The sequence below is a fragment of the Miscanthus floridulus genome, chromosome 2, assembly GCF_019320115.1.
Source record: "Miscanthus floridulus cultivar M001 chromosome 2, ASM1932011v1, whole genome shotgun sequence".
In the NCBI taxonomy this organism is placed as follows: Eukaryota; Viridiplantae; Streptophyta; class Magnoliopsida; order Poales; family Poaceae; genus Miscanthus; species Miscanthus floridulus.
Genome location: NC_089581.1, coordinates 136,987,380 through 137,002,234, shown reverse-complemented (window position 1 = coordinate 137,002,234; position 14,855 = coordinate 136,987,380). Strand labels below are relative to the sequence as shown.

General features: G+C 50.4%; 1 protein-coding gene across 1 annotated transcript; it reads left to right on the top strand.

Moving 5' to 3' along the window:
• The first annotated feature begins 2,806 nt into the window (after positions 1-2,806).
• Positions 2,807-9,898, top strand: LOC136530840 (protein phosphatase 2C 32-like). Its single transcript, XM_066523557.1, has 4 exons — positions 2,807-6,002; positions 8,397-8,510; positions 9,081-9,345; positions 9,479-9,898. Exons 1-4 carry the CDS (start codon positions 3,606-3,608, stop codon positions 9,592-9,594), a joined length of 2,892 nt encoding a protein of 963 aa, XP_066379654.1. The 5' UTR covers positions 2,807-3,605; the 3' UTR covers positions 9,595-9,898.
• Positions 9,899-14,855: the final 4,957 nt, after the last annotated feature.

The following is a 14,855-nucleotide window of genomic DNA, read 5'->3' as shown; positions in this document are numbered from 1 at the left end:
GCGGTTATCAAAGTGTCACTAGATGCTCTAACTCATTGCATATGCATTTAGAATCTAGTGAAGTGCTAACACCCTTAAAAATATTTGTGAAAATATGCTAACATATGTGCACAAAGTGATACACTTGGTGGTTGGCACATTTGAGCAAGGGCTAGGAACTTCACCGGCGAAGTGTCCGCCCGTAGAGTGCGGATAGTCCGACGGTGCCACCGGTGCCCTAGACAGAAAAGACGGAGGTCACTGTAAGTGACCGGACGCTGGTCTCGGTTGGACTGGCGCGTTCGGTCGTGAAAAGTCATCTCTGGATGCTCATTGGAAATGACCGGACGCTGGGGTTCAGCGTCCGGTCACTTTGAGCTGCTGCATCCGGCCGTCTTTTGACCGTTGAGATCGGGCGATCAACATTTGAAGAGAGGGGACACGTGGCACGTATCGCGTGACCGGACGGTGAGGTCCAGCATCCGGTCAATATGACCGAAGCGTCCGATCACCCCGTGTTGTGCCCAATGAAGAGGTACAACGACTCTATTTCGTGGGGGCTTCTATTTAAGCCCCATAGCCGGCTCAAGCTCTTACTCTTAGCCATTTGTATTGACATAGCAACCCTGTGAGCTTAGCCAAAGCCCTTCCACTCATCTCCATTATTGATTCATCATCTTTGTGAGATTGGAAGATAATCCAAGTGCATTACTTGAGTGATTGCATCTAGAGGCACTTGGTGCTCGTGTTTCACTGCGGGATTCGCTCATTTCTCTTGGTGATTGCCGCCACCTAGACGGCTTGGAGCAGCGAGGATCGTTGAGCGGAGGTTGGTGATTGTCTCCGGCTCCGATAGTGGTGATTGTGAGGGGTTCTTGACCTTTCCCCGGTGGAGAGCCAAAAAGTACTATAGTGGATTGCTAATGGCTTGTGTGATCCTCATCTTATGTTGGTTGTGCGGCACCCAATTGAGGGTTTAACGTGTGATGCCAATTAGCGCGTGAACCTCCAAGTGAGTGAATCGCCACAACGAGGAGTAGCTTGCCGGCTAGCAAGTGAACCTTGGTAAAAAAACATTGTGTTCATCATTTAATTCTGAGGTGATTGGTCTTCATTGGTATTTATTCTTGTGATTGATTGGCTCCTTCCTCGACACGGCGGTATAAACAAATTGCTCACTCTCTTTACTTTACCGTAAACTAGTTGTCAAGCTCTTTAGTGTACCTAGTTGTGAGAGCTTGTTAGTTTGATTAGTGTGGCTCTTTAGTTAGCCTTTGAGAGCACATTAACTTAGTGTAGTGTCATAGCTATTGTGTGGATAGAAACTATATAAACTAAAATTGTGGTAGGTGGTTTGTATTTTTAGTAGGCTAACGCAACACTTGCTTCGCCTTATAATTGTCTAACCGGATTGTTAAGTGTTGTTGTAGAATTTTTAATATGCTATTCACCCCCTCTAGCCATTAGGATCTTTCAGTAGTACACATGACTAATGAATCCTTGGAAACGCCCCGTTCGTTTCGCTGAAAAGCCAGACTGAAAAGTATTGTTCGTTGATTTGTTATGAGAGAAATACATTATATCATGACTGATAAATTCAAGCGAACATGGTTTATCCAGTCACTGCAAAATTTCTCCCGACACACGCCTAACATTGGCAAAAAGATTCCTACCAATATATTTTATAGGGTTCTAGTTAAATTTGGCTTGGCTCGTTAGGGCAGCAATCCAAATTAAGCCCCACAACAAAAGGGTTATTTGAACATTTTCAACTTATATTGTCAAAAGGGGTTTCATTACAACCAAGATGATGTATACACACTTGCACAAGCAGGAGTAGTAGATAAGATAGATGATGGGATGGGCTTGTAGTCTTGTACGTAGAAGATTTTATAGCAGAGGCTTGACTTTAAGGAATGTTTTCCGGATGTGAGCAAAACCCCGGAGTCCAGCCTCTGCATCCGTCTCCATCCGTATCATGGCAACGACGATGATGATTATGAAGGCCAGGAGGGGGCCCCTCCAGCTCCAGCCTGCTCTTTTTCTTTGCTTTGACTCTCGCAGGCAGCACCACCAAATCCAATGATGCAAGAAAACAATAGGCAAGAGAGACACCACCTCGTCACAGGGGAGCAAACAAAGAGAAGAAAAAATTGGCAGTAGCCCAAAACATAAAAAAAGGCCGGCCGTAGTAGGGAGGAAAAAATTAAAAGCCAAAAAGAAAGCAGGACCCCCTGCCCTGCCATCGGTTTGAAGCAAGCAAGAACTTTGCTGCTACGGTGCTACCTCCAGACTGCTTTCTGCTAACATGGTAGAGTATGAGAATGGACATGCATGTCGAGTGAGTCTTTTTTGCACCAAGAAGACTGTGACTTGTATCAGACGTTGAATATTGTTTGATATTGTTTGGTCGCGCAAGAAAGGCTGAATATTGTTTGGCAGTGCAGAGAGCTTCCGCTCTGTGCGGGTTTGAGGAAAAGTGTCAGTAGTAAGTTTTATCCTCACCTATGTAATGCGAGGAGACCATGACTCAAACCCAAGATCTTCCTGTCACATTAGGGTGGCGTAGCGTAATCAATAAGGCAAAACCCGGCCTACCTCCTGAAACAATTTCAGATCAGAAATGAAAATTAGGACCCACAAATTATTATGCATAAAAAATCTATAAACTCCTTACTAAACCAAAAGAACTGGAAGCAAAACATCAGGCAGTTAGATTACTGAAACGCAGCAATTTTGTAGAAATAAAACAAATTTATAGAAATTAGTTTATTTTCATAAGAAAAATGGGGGGAAAACATCCTAAAAAGGAGAGAGACGAAACAAACAAGAAGACGAAGAAGCAACCAAAACAGGAGAGGCGGCGAGGGGCCAGCGTGCAAAGAGCAAGCAAGCCCCTAGCGACGACTAGCGTGCTGCGTGCCGGCCGGACAGACGGCGGCGGCGGAGGAGGAAAGCCGAAAGCGGCACCAACTCCCCCCCTCTCTCGTCTCCACTCCACTGCGGGTCTGCGCTCCACTCCACTTCCTCCCTCGGTCGCTCAAACACACAACACAGCTTCCAACGATTCCATTCTCCACCTTTTCCTCCGTCCGTCCCCCGTTCCTCCCAACCCATTTCAAATCGCACCAAAACCCCCCCGACCCCGAGGACCTGGAGCGAGGCCGTCCCTCTCCGCGCTCGCCGCAGCCAGGCATCCGCCCCGCGTAGATCCCCCATTCCTCGATCCCGTCGCTCGCTCGCTCGCTCGCCGCCGGCCAGATTCCGGATCCGCCGGGAGGTCTCGTGCGGAGGCGGGAGGCGCTGCTGTCCGTGCTCCGTGCCTGCCTGATCGGTTTCTGCGAGTTTGCGGCGGGTGGTGGTGCGGTAGCGGCGGCGGCGGGTTCTGGCATGGGGTTGCGGTGCCGGGGCATTTCCTCGACCAGGCGGTGGGCGGCGGCCTAAGATGCGAGGGCGGCTGGCCCGGGGAGTGGGGCACCAGCTCGGGGACCGCTTCTCGCCGTGCGCCGGCGTCCGCCTGCTCATGCTGCCGGCCGCCCGGGGCCCTCGGCGACGGGCATTGGGGCGCGCTCTTCCCGCGGGGTGCTGAGACGCAGCGGCGCCACCAGCCGCCCGCCCGCCCGGCCATGGGCAACAGCACGTCCCGGGTCGTCGGCTGCTTCGCGCCGCCCGACAAGGCCGCCGGCGGCGTCGACCTCGACTTCCTCGAGCCGCTCGACGAAGGGCTCGGCCACTCCTTCTGCTACGTCCGCCCGGGCGCCGTCGCCGACTCGCCCGCGATCACGCCCTCCAACTCCGAGCGCTACACGCTCGATTCTAGCGTCATGGACTCGGAGACCCGCAGCGGGTCCTTCCGGCACGAGCCAGCCGACGACCTGGCGGCCGCCGCCGCGGCCGTCGGGCTGCAGCGGCCCTGCAGGAGCTTCGGCGAGACCACCTTCCGGACCATCTCGGGGGCCTCCGTCAGCGCCAACGCGTCCTCCGCCAGGACGGGCAACCTCACTGTCTCCCTTGCCGGTGACGTGCAGGAGCCCGCCGCCGCGTTCGAGAGCACCGCCTCCTTTGCCGCCGTGCCCTTGCAGCCGGTGCCGCGAGGGTCGGGGCCGCTCAACACCTTCCTGTCGGGGCCGCTGGAGAGAGGATTCGCGTCCGGCCCGCTTGACAAAGGCTCCGGCTTCATGTCTGGGCCATTGGACAAGGGAGGAGCCTTCATGTCAGGTCCCATCGATGCTGGCAGCAGAAGCAACTTCTCAGCACCTCTTTCGTATGGCCGGAGGAAGGCTCGTCTGGGGCTTCTTGTACATAGGATTAGCAGACCCATGAAAACCGCATTGTCCAGAACATTCAGCAGGAGCTCACAGAATCCAGGCTGGGTTCAGAAGTTTCTGATGCATCCAATGTCTCAACTGCCCTGGGCAAGGGACGCAAAGTCCAGATCAGAAGGCTCACAGAATGGGTTGGAAGCTGGGATACCTGAACCTGAGTATAATGTGACGAGGAACCTTCAGTGGGCTCATGGAAAGGCAGGGGAAGATAGGGTTCATGTTGTTCTATCTGAAGAGCAAGGATGGCTGTTCATTGGAATTTATGATGGTTTTAGTGGCCCTGATGCACCTGACTTTCTAATGAGCAGTCTATACAAGGCCATTGATAAAGAACTGGAAGGACTGCTCTGGGTTTACGAAGACAGCTCTGAAAGGTGTGACCATGTATCTAATCTTGAAGAGGGTGAATCAGTTGCTGCTTCTGTGGATGCTCCTCATGATGATAGTGGCCGGTTCCAGAGTGACAATGGGAAACAGGAACAACTTGGTAATTTTGGAAAACAAAATGTCTCACCTGGAAAGGGTGGTGATGAAAGTGCCTTGCAAGTTCAACCAAACTGTACCGGCTGTGAAGAGAAAGATTTGGCTGTACAGGATTCAAGTAGTGAGAAGTTGGGCAGGGATGAGATAGTTGAGGAAATGGCTGGAGCTGATCTGGGAAATGATCTCCAAAATAGAGAATCTCACAACTCGAACAGAGGTGTTTCAGGTGCAGATCTTTACACCAGCTGTAGCTGTGCAACAGAAACCAGTGCCTATTGTGATCAGCATGCCAAGTTCTTGAAAGAAAACAGAAAGAGCAAGCGTCTTTTTGAGCTTCTTGAGATGGAACTGCTAGAAGATTATAACAAAAGGTTATCTAAGGCGTCACCAGAGAAAAGGAAAATACCGAGCTTGCATGTTGCACAGGCAGGCACTGCAGAAGGGAGCTCAAGAAACGCAGCTGAGATCTCCAGGTGTTCATTGGCAGCAACTGGAGAATGTTTTGATGATTCTGAAGATCTTGGAAGTTCAAGACATGCTGATAGTGTACTTGGCACAGATCTTAAAGAGTGTACAGGGTGTTCAATGTCTACATCTTCATCAGGGCACAAGCAAGTTACGAGAAGATTTGTATTCGGATCAAAGTTGAGGAAGATGTACAAAAAGCAAAAAATGTTGCAGAAGAAGTTTTTCCCATGGAACTACGATTGGCACAGAGATCAACCTCATGTTGATGAAAGTGTTATAAAATCTTCAGAAGTCGCTAGGAGATGTAAGTCAGGGCCAGTAGAGCATGATGCTGTATTGAGGGCAATGTCACGAGCACTTGAAACAACAGAGGAAGCATACATGGAAATTGTGGAAAAGGAGCTTGATAGACATCCAGAGCTTGCATTAATGGGTTCATGTGTCCTTGTAATGTTGATGAAGGACCAGGATGTATATGTCATGAATCTTGGGGATAGCCGAGCAATCTTGGCACAGGACAATGATCAGTACAATAGCTCAAGTTCCTCAAAAGGAGATTTACGACATCGAAACAGGTCAAGGGAGTCACTTGTCCGTGTCGAACTTGATAGGATATCAGAAGAGTCGCCGATGCATAATCCTAACAGCCACCTAAACAGCAATACAAAAGCTAAGGAACTCTCAATTTGTAGATTAAAAATGAGGGCAGTGCAACTGTCAACTGACCATAGCACGAGTATTGAGGAGGTAATAATTCTGTTAAACAAATCCTATTCTTGTTTTCACTTCCTAATGGCATTTGCTATCATATACATATTTGACTTTGAGTTCTTCATCTACCAATCCCGCAGATTTAGCAATTCTTTTGATCAATTTTCTTTATTTCCTTGAGGAAACAGCGATACGATATAGTAATTTCTAGTTGTGCAGTGTGCCTTAGTTAATACAGCGATGCTAAAATATGTAGTCTCCTGTCCTGATTCGAGTTGACTGTGGCACAGAATTTGATAGAATCGATTGTATTAGAGTCAACACCTCTGGGCACCCGCAATGGTATGAGCTAGTTACTAGCTCTAAGACAACCTCTCCAATAATACTAACTTTTAGGGTATATCTCATAACATGTGTAGACCCACGTAACATCTTCATACAATCTCGAAATGTGTGTATGAGCTAGCTCTTGATCAAGAGCTAGCTTTTCTCTCTTTTCTATTAAAATATGAAACAATATGCTTTGAGCTACCATTGGAGCTGCCCTATCCAAATATTTTACTTGATACTGCAAAATCATGATATTGTGGTTTTACAAGGTATTGGTAAGTAGTTCAGTTAACAGGAAATTAGCAATTGGAAAAAAGTTATTTAGAAAATAAACATTATGCTCTAACTCTTATATGTGCTTCTGTGATTTTTTAGATACTATTCCTTTCAGTTGGTCAAAAATATTCAAACTCACCGGTCACCAGCTACCGAACTTTTTGAAGTACTGGTTTGGCACTTTGGCCCATCATCACCACTTGTTGAAATGAATTGACCATAGACTTCTTGCTCCAAACTTGTGCCAGTGAAGGAGCTTGCCTCGGTTTTTCCCTTCCCCAGACCCCACTCATGTGGGAGCCTCCGGCACTGGGTCTGCCCTGCCCTTTTATAGACTTCTTGCTCAAAACTTGTGCCAGTGAATACATGCAAATCACTGTGCCCTTTTGTCCTCAACTGCAGCCAGATAGTATTTTTTTTTCTTTCTCTTGAACATGCTGGAGAGCTGTGTATCATTGCATCAATAGAAGAAGAGAGTTACAACACGCACACACACACCCCACTGTCATGATAAAGCTATAATTGCCGCTTTGAAGAGAAAGAAGAATGACCCGACCCAATGAACTTAAAAACCCGAGCTAGGAGCAGTAAGGAAAGAGAGCCCCTTAGCTCATGCCGTTCACCAAAGCTGAGATTCCTCCCCAGCAAGACAAAGGGCTGTAACTAGGCTTGGAGAAACGCCATTGACCACACAGTTGTTTATGTGTTTCCACAGCAACCAGCTAGATAGAGTCTCAGCCTGACTTCTTTGAGTTATCTAACATGATCAGTTGAGCTTACTCACTAATTTAGCTATGCAGGAACTGCTAAATAAGTTCTTCAAAACAAAAATGTTGACTCTAATATTTCTGTTTGTCCAATATACCAAATTCTATATCTAAAATAAATTTTGAAATATAAGGATTGCTATATTGATTATTGAACATTAGTATACCTTGCTAGCTACAATTGTTCTGTACATCCTTTACAAGAGATCTACAGACCACAACCTAGTTTATTTGCATGTAAGCTCATAGATGACGAGAGGTCTAGTGCTAACTTCCATTTAATTGTTTTCTCTTTATGAATTCATACCAATTGATTTATAAATTTGCAGTTATCCGAAAGGTAATCTTTTGCAACCTTTCAACATTCATTTTTTGTGCTGGACATTGCAGCAGAGAAATGAGCCATCACTACTAGTTTCTTCTTAAACTGCCTGGGTTCACATTATTATCATTTTAGCATCTAGAGAACTTATTGCTCACTAGTTTGATGCTGGCCTTATATTGCCCGATCTTTAGATTGTAAGTGCCGTTTTTATGTACTTTCGTCCAGTGTTTTACACCTGGAGACATTAATTTGGAAGGGTGTCTAATTGGCGCTGTTTATAACGTCCTGATGTAAATGAAATCAGGCATATCTTTCATCTTCTAGAAATGTCTTTGAATGAATCAGTCTGGTTTCTGTAGCTAAGGTTATGGTTTTTGAGGCATCCTGTGGTGCTGGGGGTACGCCTGGATGCCAGGTGATGTGGCGTGACAAAACTTTGTGGCGCCTGGGCGGCTGGGGTACACCTCAACACCTAGGCAGCGCCTCAAAAACCATAGAAGAGGATATAAGACTATTAGGGTTTTTTTTCAATATTTTCTTCATTCCTGCTCAGAACAAATCCTCCAGTTGCTTCATCCAGTCACATTTGACATTTCTTGTTAAAGCATGTAACTTACTCTTTCAAATTTCATTGTTAAATCTGGTTAGCGTTCTACCTTGAACTATCACAATGGTGACTACTGGCTACAATTTGTTTAACCATTCAGTTTATTTTGTGATGATGCACTTTAGGAAGTCTTGAGGATTAAAGTAGAACATCCTGATGATCCCCAAGCTGTCTTTAATGATAGAGTAAAGGGACAGCTGAAGGTTACTAGAGCATTTGGTGCTGGTTTTCTAAAGAAGGTAAGTTCATATGACCTTACATGCCTATGACAGATAATTTGTCCTATCTTAGTATGTCAAACAATTATGTGACTATGTCAGTAGTCTTTCATTTTTTTTATCATGCTGAGGTGCGATGTGCCTCTCATGCCAGAACCACATCCTTCAATTGTTTCTGTGCTGTTTGTGTTAAATAATGGAAACTTGGTATGTATTTGTCTGGGGTTTGATCAAGGCTAGTGTACACAGCAGACTAACAGAGGGCTCCATGCTGGTTCATATGACATTAGAGCACGCACACCTACAGTGCCTAGATTTCAAGGTGGCGGTTAGAATGTAGCCATCCCTTATTGCCTTGATAACCACGCAAAGGGCAGAAGAGGCTAGGTCTGGTGGTCAAATAACTGAAGATGAACAGATTTTATGGACAATTGTGGCAGTAGTTTTTTCTTAATTTGTTTAACTAAACTTCAAATAAAAATTCCATTGGTATAGGATGATGTCAGTACTTTCAAGAGGCAAAAGATGTTTATTTTGTTGCAACATAATCTTCTGTTCAATTGGTTGAGTTGTCTTTTTTGCCTGTTGCAGCCAAAATTTAACGAGGCACTGCTTGAGATGTTCCGCATCGACTATGTTGGAACATCACCATATATCAGCTGCAACCCTGCTGTACTTCACCATCGTCTCTGCGCAAATGATCAGTTTCTTGTATTGTCGTCAGATGGATTGTATCAATATTTCAGCAATGACGAGGTAGTTTCGCATGTGTTGTGGTTCATGGAAAATGTACCAGAGGGAGACCCAGCGCAATACCTTGTAGCTGAACTTCTTTGTCGTGCAGCCAAGAAGAATGGTCAGTTCTGCCTCTGCCTTAATTATTGATGGCAATAAGACTATGAAAGTACTTTTGAAATCTTAATTGTTGATGGCGATAGAAAATAAATTTGTATTTATAGCTAAGTCATTTTTTTTAATGATACATGCAGGAATGAATTTTCACGAGTTACTGGATATCCCCCAGGGTGATCGCCGGAAATACCATGATGATGTTTCTGTTATGGTAATCTCACTTGAAGGAAGAATCTGGCGATCTTCTGGATGATTGTTGAAACATGACCTGGTCTGTTCCTTGCAGCCTTGCTTAGTGTAGTAAATCTGAACTAGGAAAGGCACCAATGTCTTGCTATCTTTATTTTTCAACCATGTTCAAATTCTGGCAATCCATGTGCCTTTTCTGTCTTCTACATTTTGGATTTGCGCTGCATTCTTGGGCAGTCCGAGTCCGAATTGACATATACAGGTTTTTCTCTTTTGTTATTAGGAAAAAAAAAGGTTCTTTTGAGGGCAGATATGTCATATGTTTTCCTGGTGTTGTGGGGTAATTATTTTCTGTTTGCTATATTTTTCTCTTTGCCAAAAAGGACCGTTCTTTTCTAAGTTGGGTCACAGGTGACGGGTGTCCAGGTTGTTGCTAATCGATGCTGAGCAAATATGCATTATACAGTTGCTTATGTAATAGTATAAATTGTTTTCGGGCATAGGGATTGGAAGTTGCATCAAAGAGCAGCTTGTGCCGGTCACTTATGCAGTGCCTGTCGTCAATTCGATCTGTAGCAGGCTTGTCCGTGCTCAGTAGCGTTTGATCGTTTTTGACGCTGGGTGAAAATGGACCTAGGCACAGTGAGTAGATTGGTAGTCGCTGAATTCTCACTCTTGGTAGTAGGAGAATTCTTATTCTCATCGAGAGATGATGACACTAGGAGTTAGGGTAATTTTCTTGTCTATTTCTTACAAAGCTCACACAAATGCCATACCAACCTGAGGGGTTGGGGTTACATATTTATAGGCTGCTAGCCAGCCAAGCATATGTCAAGATACTAGTCTAAGATGTCCTAAAAACAGAAAAACAGCCACAAGGACCATGTGAATATCACAGCCTCATAAAGATCAGTCACACATAAGACTTATCCATCATTCTCTCCCTAAGTCTTGTGCATCGTCTTGTGGGAGAGTTGAACCATCCCGGTCCTGGAGCAGAGCTTAAGGAACTTGATTCTTCCAAGGGGCTTGGTGAGTAGGTCCGCAAGCTGGTCCTTGTGTTGATGTAGCTCGCCTTGATGCTCCCTTCCTCCAAACAGCCTCGGATGAAGTGATACCTCACCCGGATGTGCTTGCTGCGTTCGTGGAACACGGGGTTCTTTGCAAGGGCCAGAGCGGACTTGCTGTCCACCCTGAGCTCCACCGCTCTAGTGTCTCTGCCGAGATCACCAAGCAGTCGAGCGAGCCAGAGCACCTGAGTCGAAGCGGTGGAGGCCGCTATGTACTCGGCCTCGCAGCTGGACAGGGCCACCACCTGCTGCTTGACCGACTGCCAGCTAATGAGGCACTTACCGAGGAAGAAGAGGATCCCGCTCGTGCTCTTGCTGGTGTCGATGTCGCCGGCGTGGTCGCTGTCGCTGTACCCGACGAAGTGTGCCGCCCTAGGGCACCTTGGGTAGTAGAGGCCGTGGTCGAGAGTCCCCACAACGTAGCGGATGATCCTCTTCATAGCCTGCTGGTGCTCCGTCGTCGGTCGCTGCATGAACCGACTAACGTAGCCGACGGAGAATGTCAAGTCCGACCATGTGTGGACGAGGTAGCGAAGGCTCCCCACAAGACGCCGGTACTGCGTAGCGTCCACCTCCTCCGTCGTGCTGTCGCGGCTCAGCTTCAGCCTCTCCTCCATCGGAGTGAGAGCTGGGTTGCAGTCGGTGAGCCTAGCTAGCTCAACGACGCGCTTGGCGTAGGCGGTCTGTCGAAGCGTGATCCCAGAGTCATCCTAGTGCACCTCGATTCTCAGGTAGAAGGAGAGAGGCCCCAGGTCACTCATCTGGAAGGTGGCCTTCATCTCTTCCTTGAATGTCGCCACCTCCGCATCCTTGGTACCGGTGATCACCAAGTCATCGACGTAGACACCCACCAGCAGGGCATTACCTCCACTGCCCCGTCGGTAGATGGCCGCCTCATGCGGGCTTTGCTCGAAGCCCATCCCCTTTAGCGTGGAATCCAGCTTGGCATTCCACGCCCTCGGTGCCTGCCACAAGCCATAGAGGGCCTTGCACAGGCGGAGCACCTTGCCCTCCTTGCCAGGGATCGCGAATCCCGGCGGCTGGTGCACGTAGACCTCCTCCTTCAAGTCGCCGTTAAGGAACGCCGACTTGACGTCCATGTGATGAACACGCCAGCCCTCCTGGGCAGCTAGCGCAAGGAGGAGTCGCACGGACTCCATCCGTGCCACGGGAGCAAAGGCGTCGTCGAAGTCGACCCCCTCCTGCTGCACGAAACCTCGTGCCACCAAGCGAGCCTTATGCTTGACGATGGCACTGGCTTCATCCCTCTTCAGCTTGTACACCCACTTAAGGGTGATCGCACGATGACCACGAGGAAGGTCAGCAAGCTCCCAGGTGCGGTTCTTCTCAACCGCATCCATCTCCAACTGCATCGCGGCGCGCCATGCCGCATGTCTCTCGGCCTCTACAAACGACCGAGGCTCGCCGTCGTCACATGCAAGGTGCAACTACGCCTCCAGGTCGTGAGGCACCGGTCCCGACACCGGCTGGTCGCCGAGAAGGTTCTCCATCATACGGTACCGCAACGGCTCGCCGTCGTGGTACGCGTCGACGCGCTCCTCGTCGTGAGAGAGCGGAGTAGTGAGCTCAACCGGGCCGTGCTCGACACGAGCTGGTGGTGGAGTAGACGTGCTCGGAGTGGTGCCTGTCGGTGCTGGAGTGCGTGGCGTTGTCGGCTGTGATGGAGCCAGCGAAGAACTCATCGCAGCCGAGGTCCTGGCTAGAGAGCGTGGTACTGTCGGAGTAGCAGGCGCCAGGTCGGTGGAGGCTCGGGAACTGGGGTAGACACGCTCACCGAAGAAGAGCCGCCTACTCCCCCAGCTCCCTCGAAGTGGACGTACTCGACAGAGAAGTCGTCGTACGTCAGAGCCGAGCCGTCGTCCACCGCCTTGTCCCATGCCCATCCTCGCCCTTCGTCGAACACAACGTCGCACGCCGTGCGCACACGCTATGTCTTTGGATCGAGGATGCGGTAGGCCTTCGAGCCCTCCGCGTAGCCGATGAACACTCCCGGAGTGCTCCTGTCGTCGAGCTTGCTGATGTGGCCAAGCTCCTTGGCGAACGCGAGGCAGCCGAAGACCCACAAGTGGGAGACCGTCGGCTTGCGCCCATGCCAAGCCTCGTACGACGTCCTACCATCGAGCACCTTGGTAGGTGAGCGGTTGAGGATGTAGACAGCCGTCACCACCACCTCTCCCCAGAAGACAGCCGGCATCCCCCTCTGCTTAAGGAGGGCCCGAGCCATCCCCACAACCGTCTGGTTGCACCACTCGACGACGTCGTTCTGCTGCGGGCTGTATGGCGCAAAGTAGTGGCGCTGAATGCCCTTGTCAGCGCAGTATGACACGAATTCAGTCGCCGTGAATTCGCCGCCGTTGTCGGTGCGCAGCACGCGCAGCTTGTGGCCGCACTCCGCCTCCGCAGTAGCCTACGCGCACCTGATGGCGTCCGCAGCCTCTCCCTTGCTGCCGAGGACCATCACCCACATGTAGCGGGAGAGGTCATCGACGAGCAGCAGGAAGTAGCGTTGTCCTCCCGGTGTGGCCGGTGTCATCGGGCCACACAAGTCCCCGTGCACAAGCTCGAGCCTCTCCTTGGCTCGAAAGCTAGTCCGTTGTGGAAAGGAGAGTCGCCTCTGCTTCGTCAACACACAGACGTCGCAGAGCTGCTCCACATGGTCGAAGCACGGCAGGCCTCGCACCATCTCCGTGGCACTGAGCCGCTTCAGGGCCTCAAAGTGAAGGTGCCCGAAACGCTCGTGCCACTGCCACGCCTCGTCGTCCCGACGAGCAGCGAGACAGAGGGGTTGTGCCACCTGCACGTTAAGGACGTAGAGTCGATTTTCGCTTCTGGATACCTTGGCAAGAAGGCGACGACGACGATCCCAAATCCTCATGACTCCGTCCTCAACCACCACGCGCGAACCATTCTCATCCAGCTGTCCCAAGCTGATGATGGAGTTCCTCAACGCGGGGATGTAGTAGACTCCGGTGAGCAGCCTGTGCTCACCAGACACGGTGGTGAAGATGACGGAGCCGACGCCCTTGATCTCCACGCCGGAGGCATCCCCAAACTTGACAGAGCCTTGGACGCTAGAGTCAAGCTCGGTGAAGAACTCCCGTCGACCGGTCATGTGATGGGTGGTGCCGGTGTCGAGGCACCACCCGTCAGTCTTGTCATTGTCGGAGCTATCGCCGAGGAGGGCGTGTGCTTTTGGCTCGTCAAGGTGGAGGAGAGCCGCTGCGGCCGGTGCCACTGGAGGTAGCTCGATGCTGGCATGTGCCATGAACAGAGCCGGCTCCTCCTCCTCCGCCTGTGCGACGTGGGCCTGGCCGCGTCGTGGCTGTCGACAGTCCTTGGCCCAATGGCCAAGCTGGCCGCAGTTGCGGTAGGTGTCGTCTCGTGCCGGCTTGTGCCTGCTGGCGGCGCCGCCTTGGGCGCCTCCGTGGGCATCACCCTCGGCACGTCCTCGCACCCCGGCCTGGGCGTCTCTGCGTGCCTTGCGCGGCTTGCCACGCTTGCGGCCGCCTGTCGCGGAAGAAGGCTCCCGCTTCCTCCGGTCACCTTGGCTGGCAAGCCACTGCTCCCGAGTGAGAAGGAGCTTCCTGCCAGTGGTGATGGGCTCTGAGAGGGACTGTGGCTCATCGCTGTCGACGACCTTGAGGCGACCTATCGCCTCCTCGATCGACATCATGGAGAGATCCAGCAGAGACTCGATTGAGCGAGCCATCTGCTTGTACTTCTCGGGGACGCATCGGAAGAGCTTTTCGACAGCTCTCTCCTCGCCGTAGGTGTCGTCGTCGAACTACACCATCTTCTGCAACAGAGTGTTGAGACGGAGAGCAAAGTCATCAACGTCCTTACCTGGCTTGAAGGCCAGGTTCTCCCACTCCTTGCGAAGTGCCTGCAGTGTGGACTTGCGGGCGCGGTCGCTGCCGATGCGTGTCGCAGCGATGGCGTCCCAAGCCTCCTTGGCAGTCCGCTTGCTGGTAAGCGAGAACTGCATCTCGGGCGGGACTACAGCGATGAGAGCATCCAGCGCCCGTCGATCTAGGTCGTAGTCGACGTCGCCGTACCGGACTGCCTCCCACATATGCCGCACCTAGAGCTTTACCCTCATCACCGCAGCCCACTCGACGTAGTTGGTCTTGGTGAGGGTAGGCCACCCACCGCCGGGACCGACGTCCCTGACAACAGCCTGGAGCCCGTGGTAACCACGGTACCGATCCGGGGAGAGAGAGCCACGCTGCCTGTG

Excerpts from the sequence above, each read along its gene's own strand:
- LOC136530840 (XM_066523557.1), top strand. The coding sequence starts at position 3,606 with ATGGGCAACAGCACGTCCCGGGTCGTCGGCTGCTTCGCGCCGCCCGAC. Across the intron at positions 8,511-9,080 it reads GTGCTGGTTTTCTAAAGAAG|CCAAAATTTAACGAGGCACT; the intron begins GTAAGTTCATAT and ends TGCCTGTTGCAG. Across the intron at positions 9,346-9,478 it reads TCGTGCAGCCAAGAAGAATG|GAATGAATTTTCACGAGTTA; the intron begins GTCAGTTCTGCC and ends TGATACATGCAG.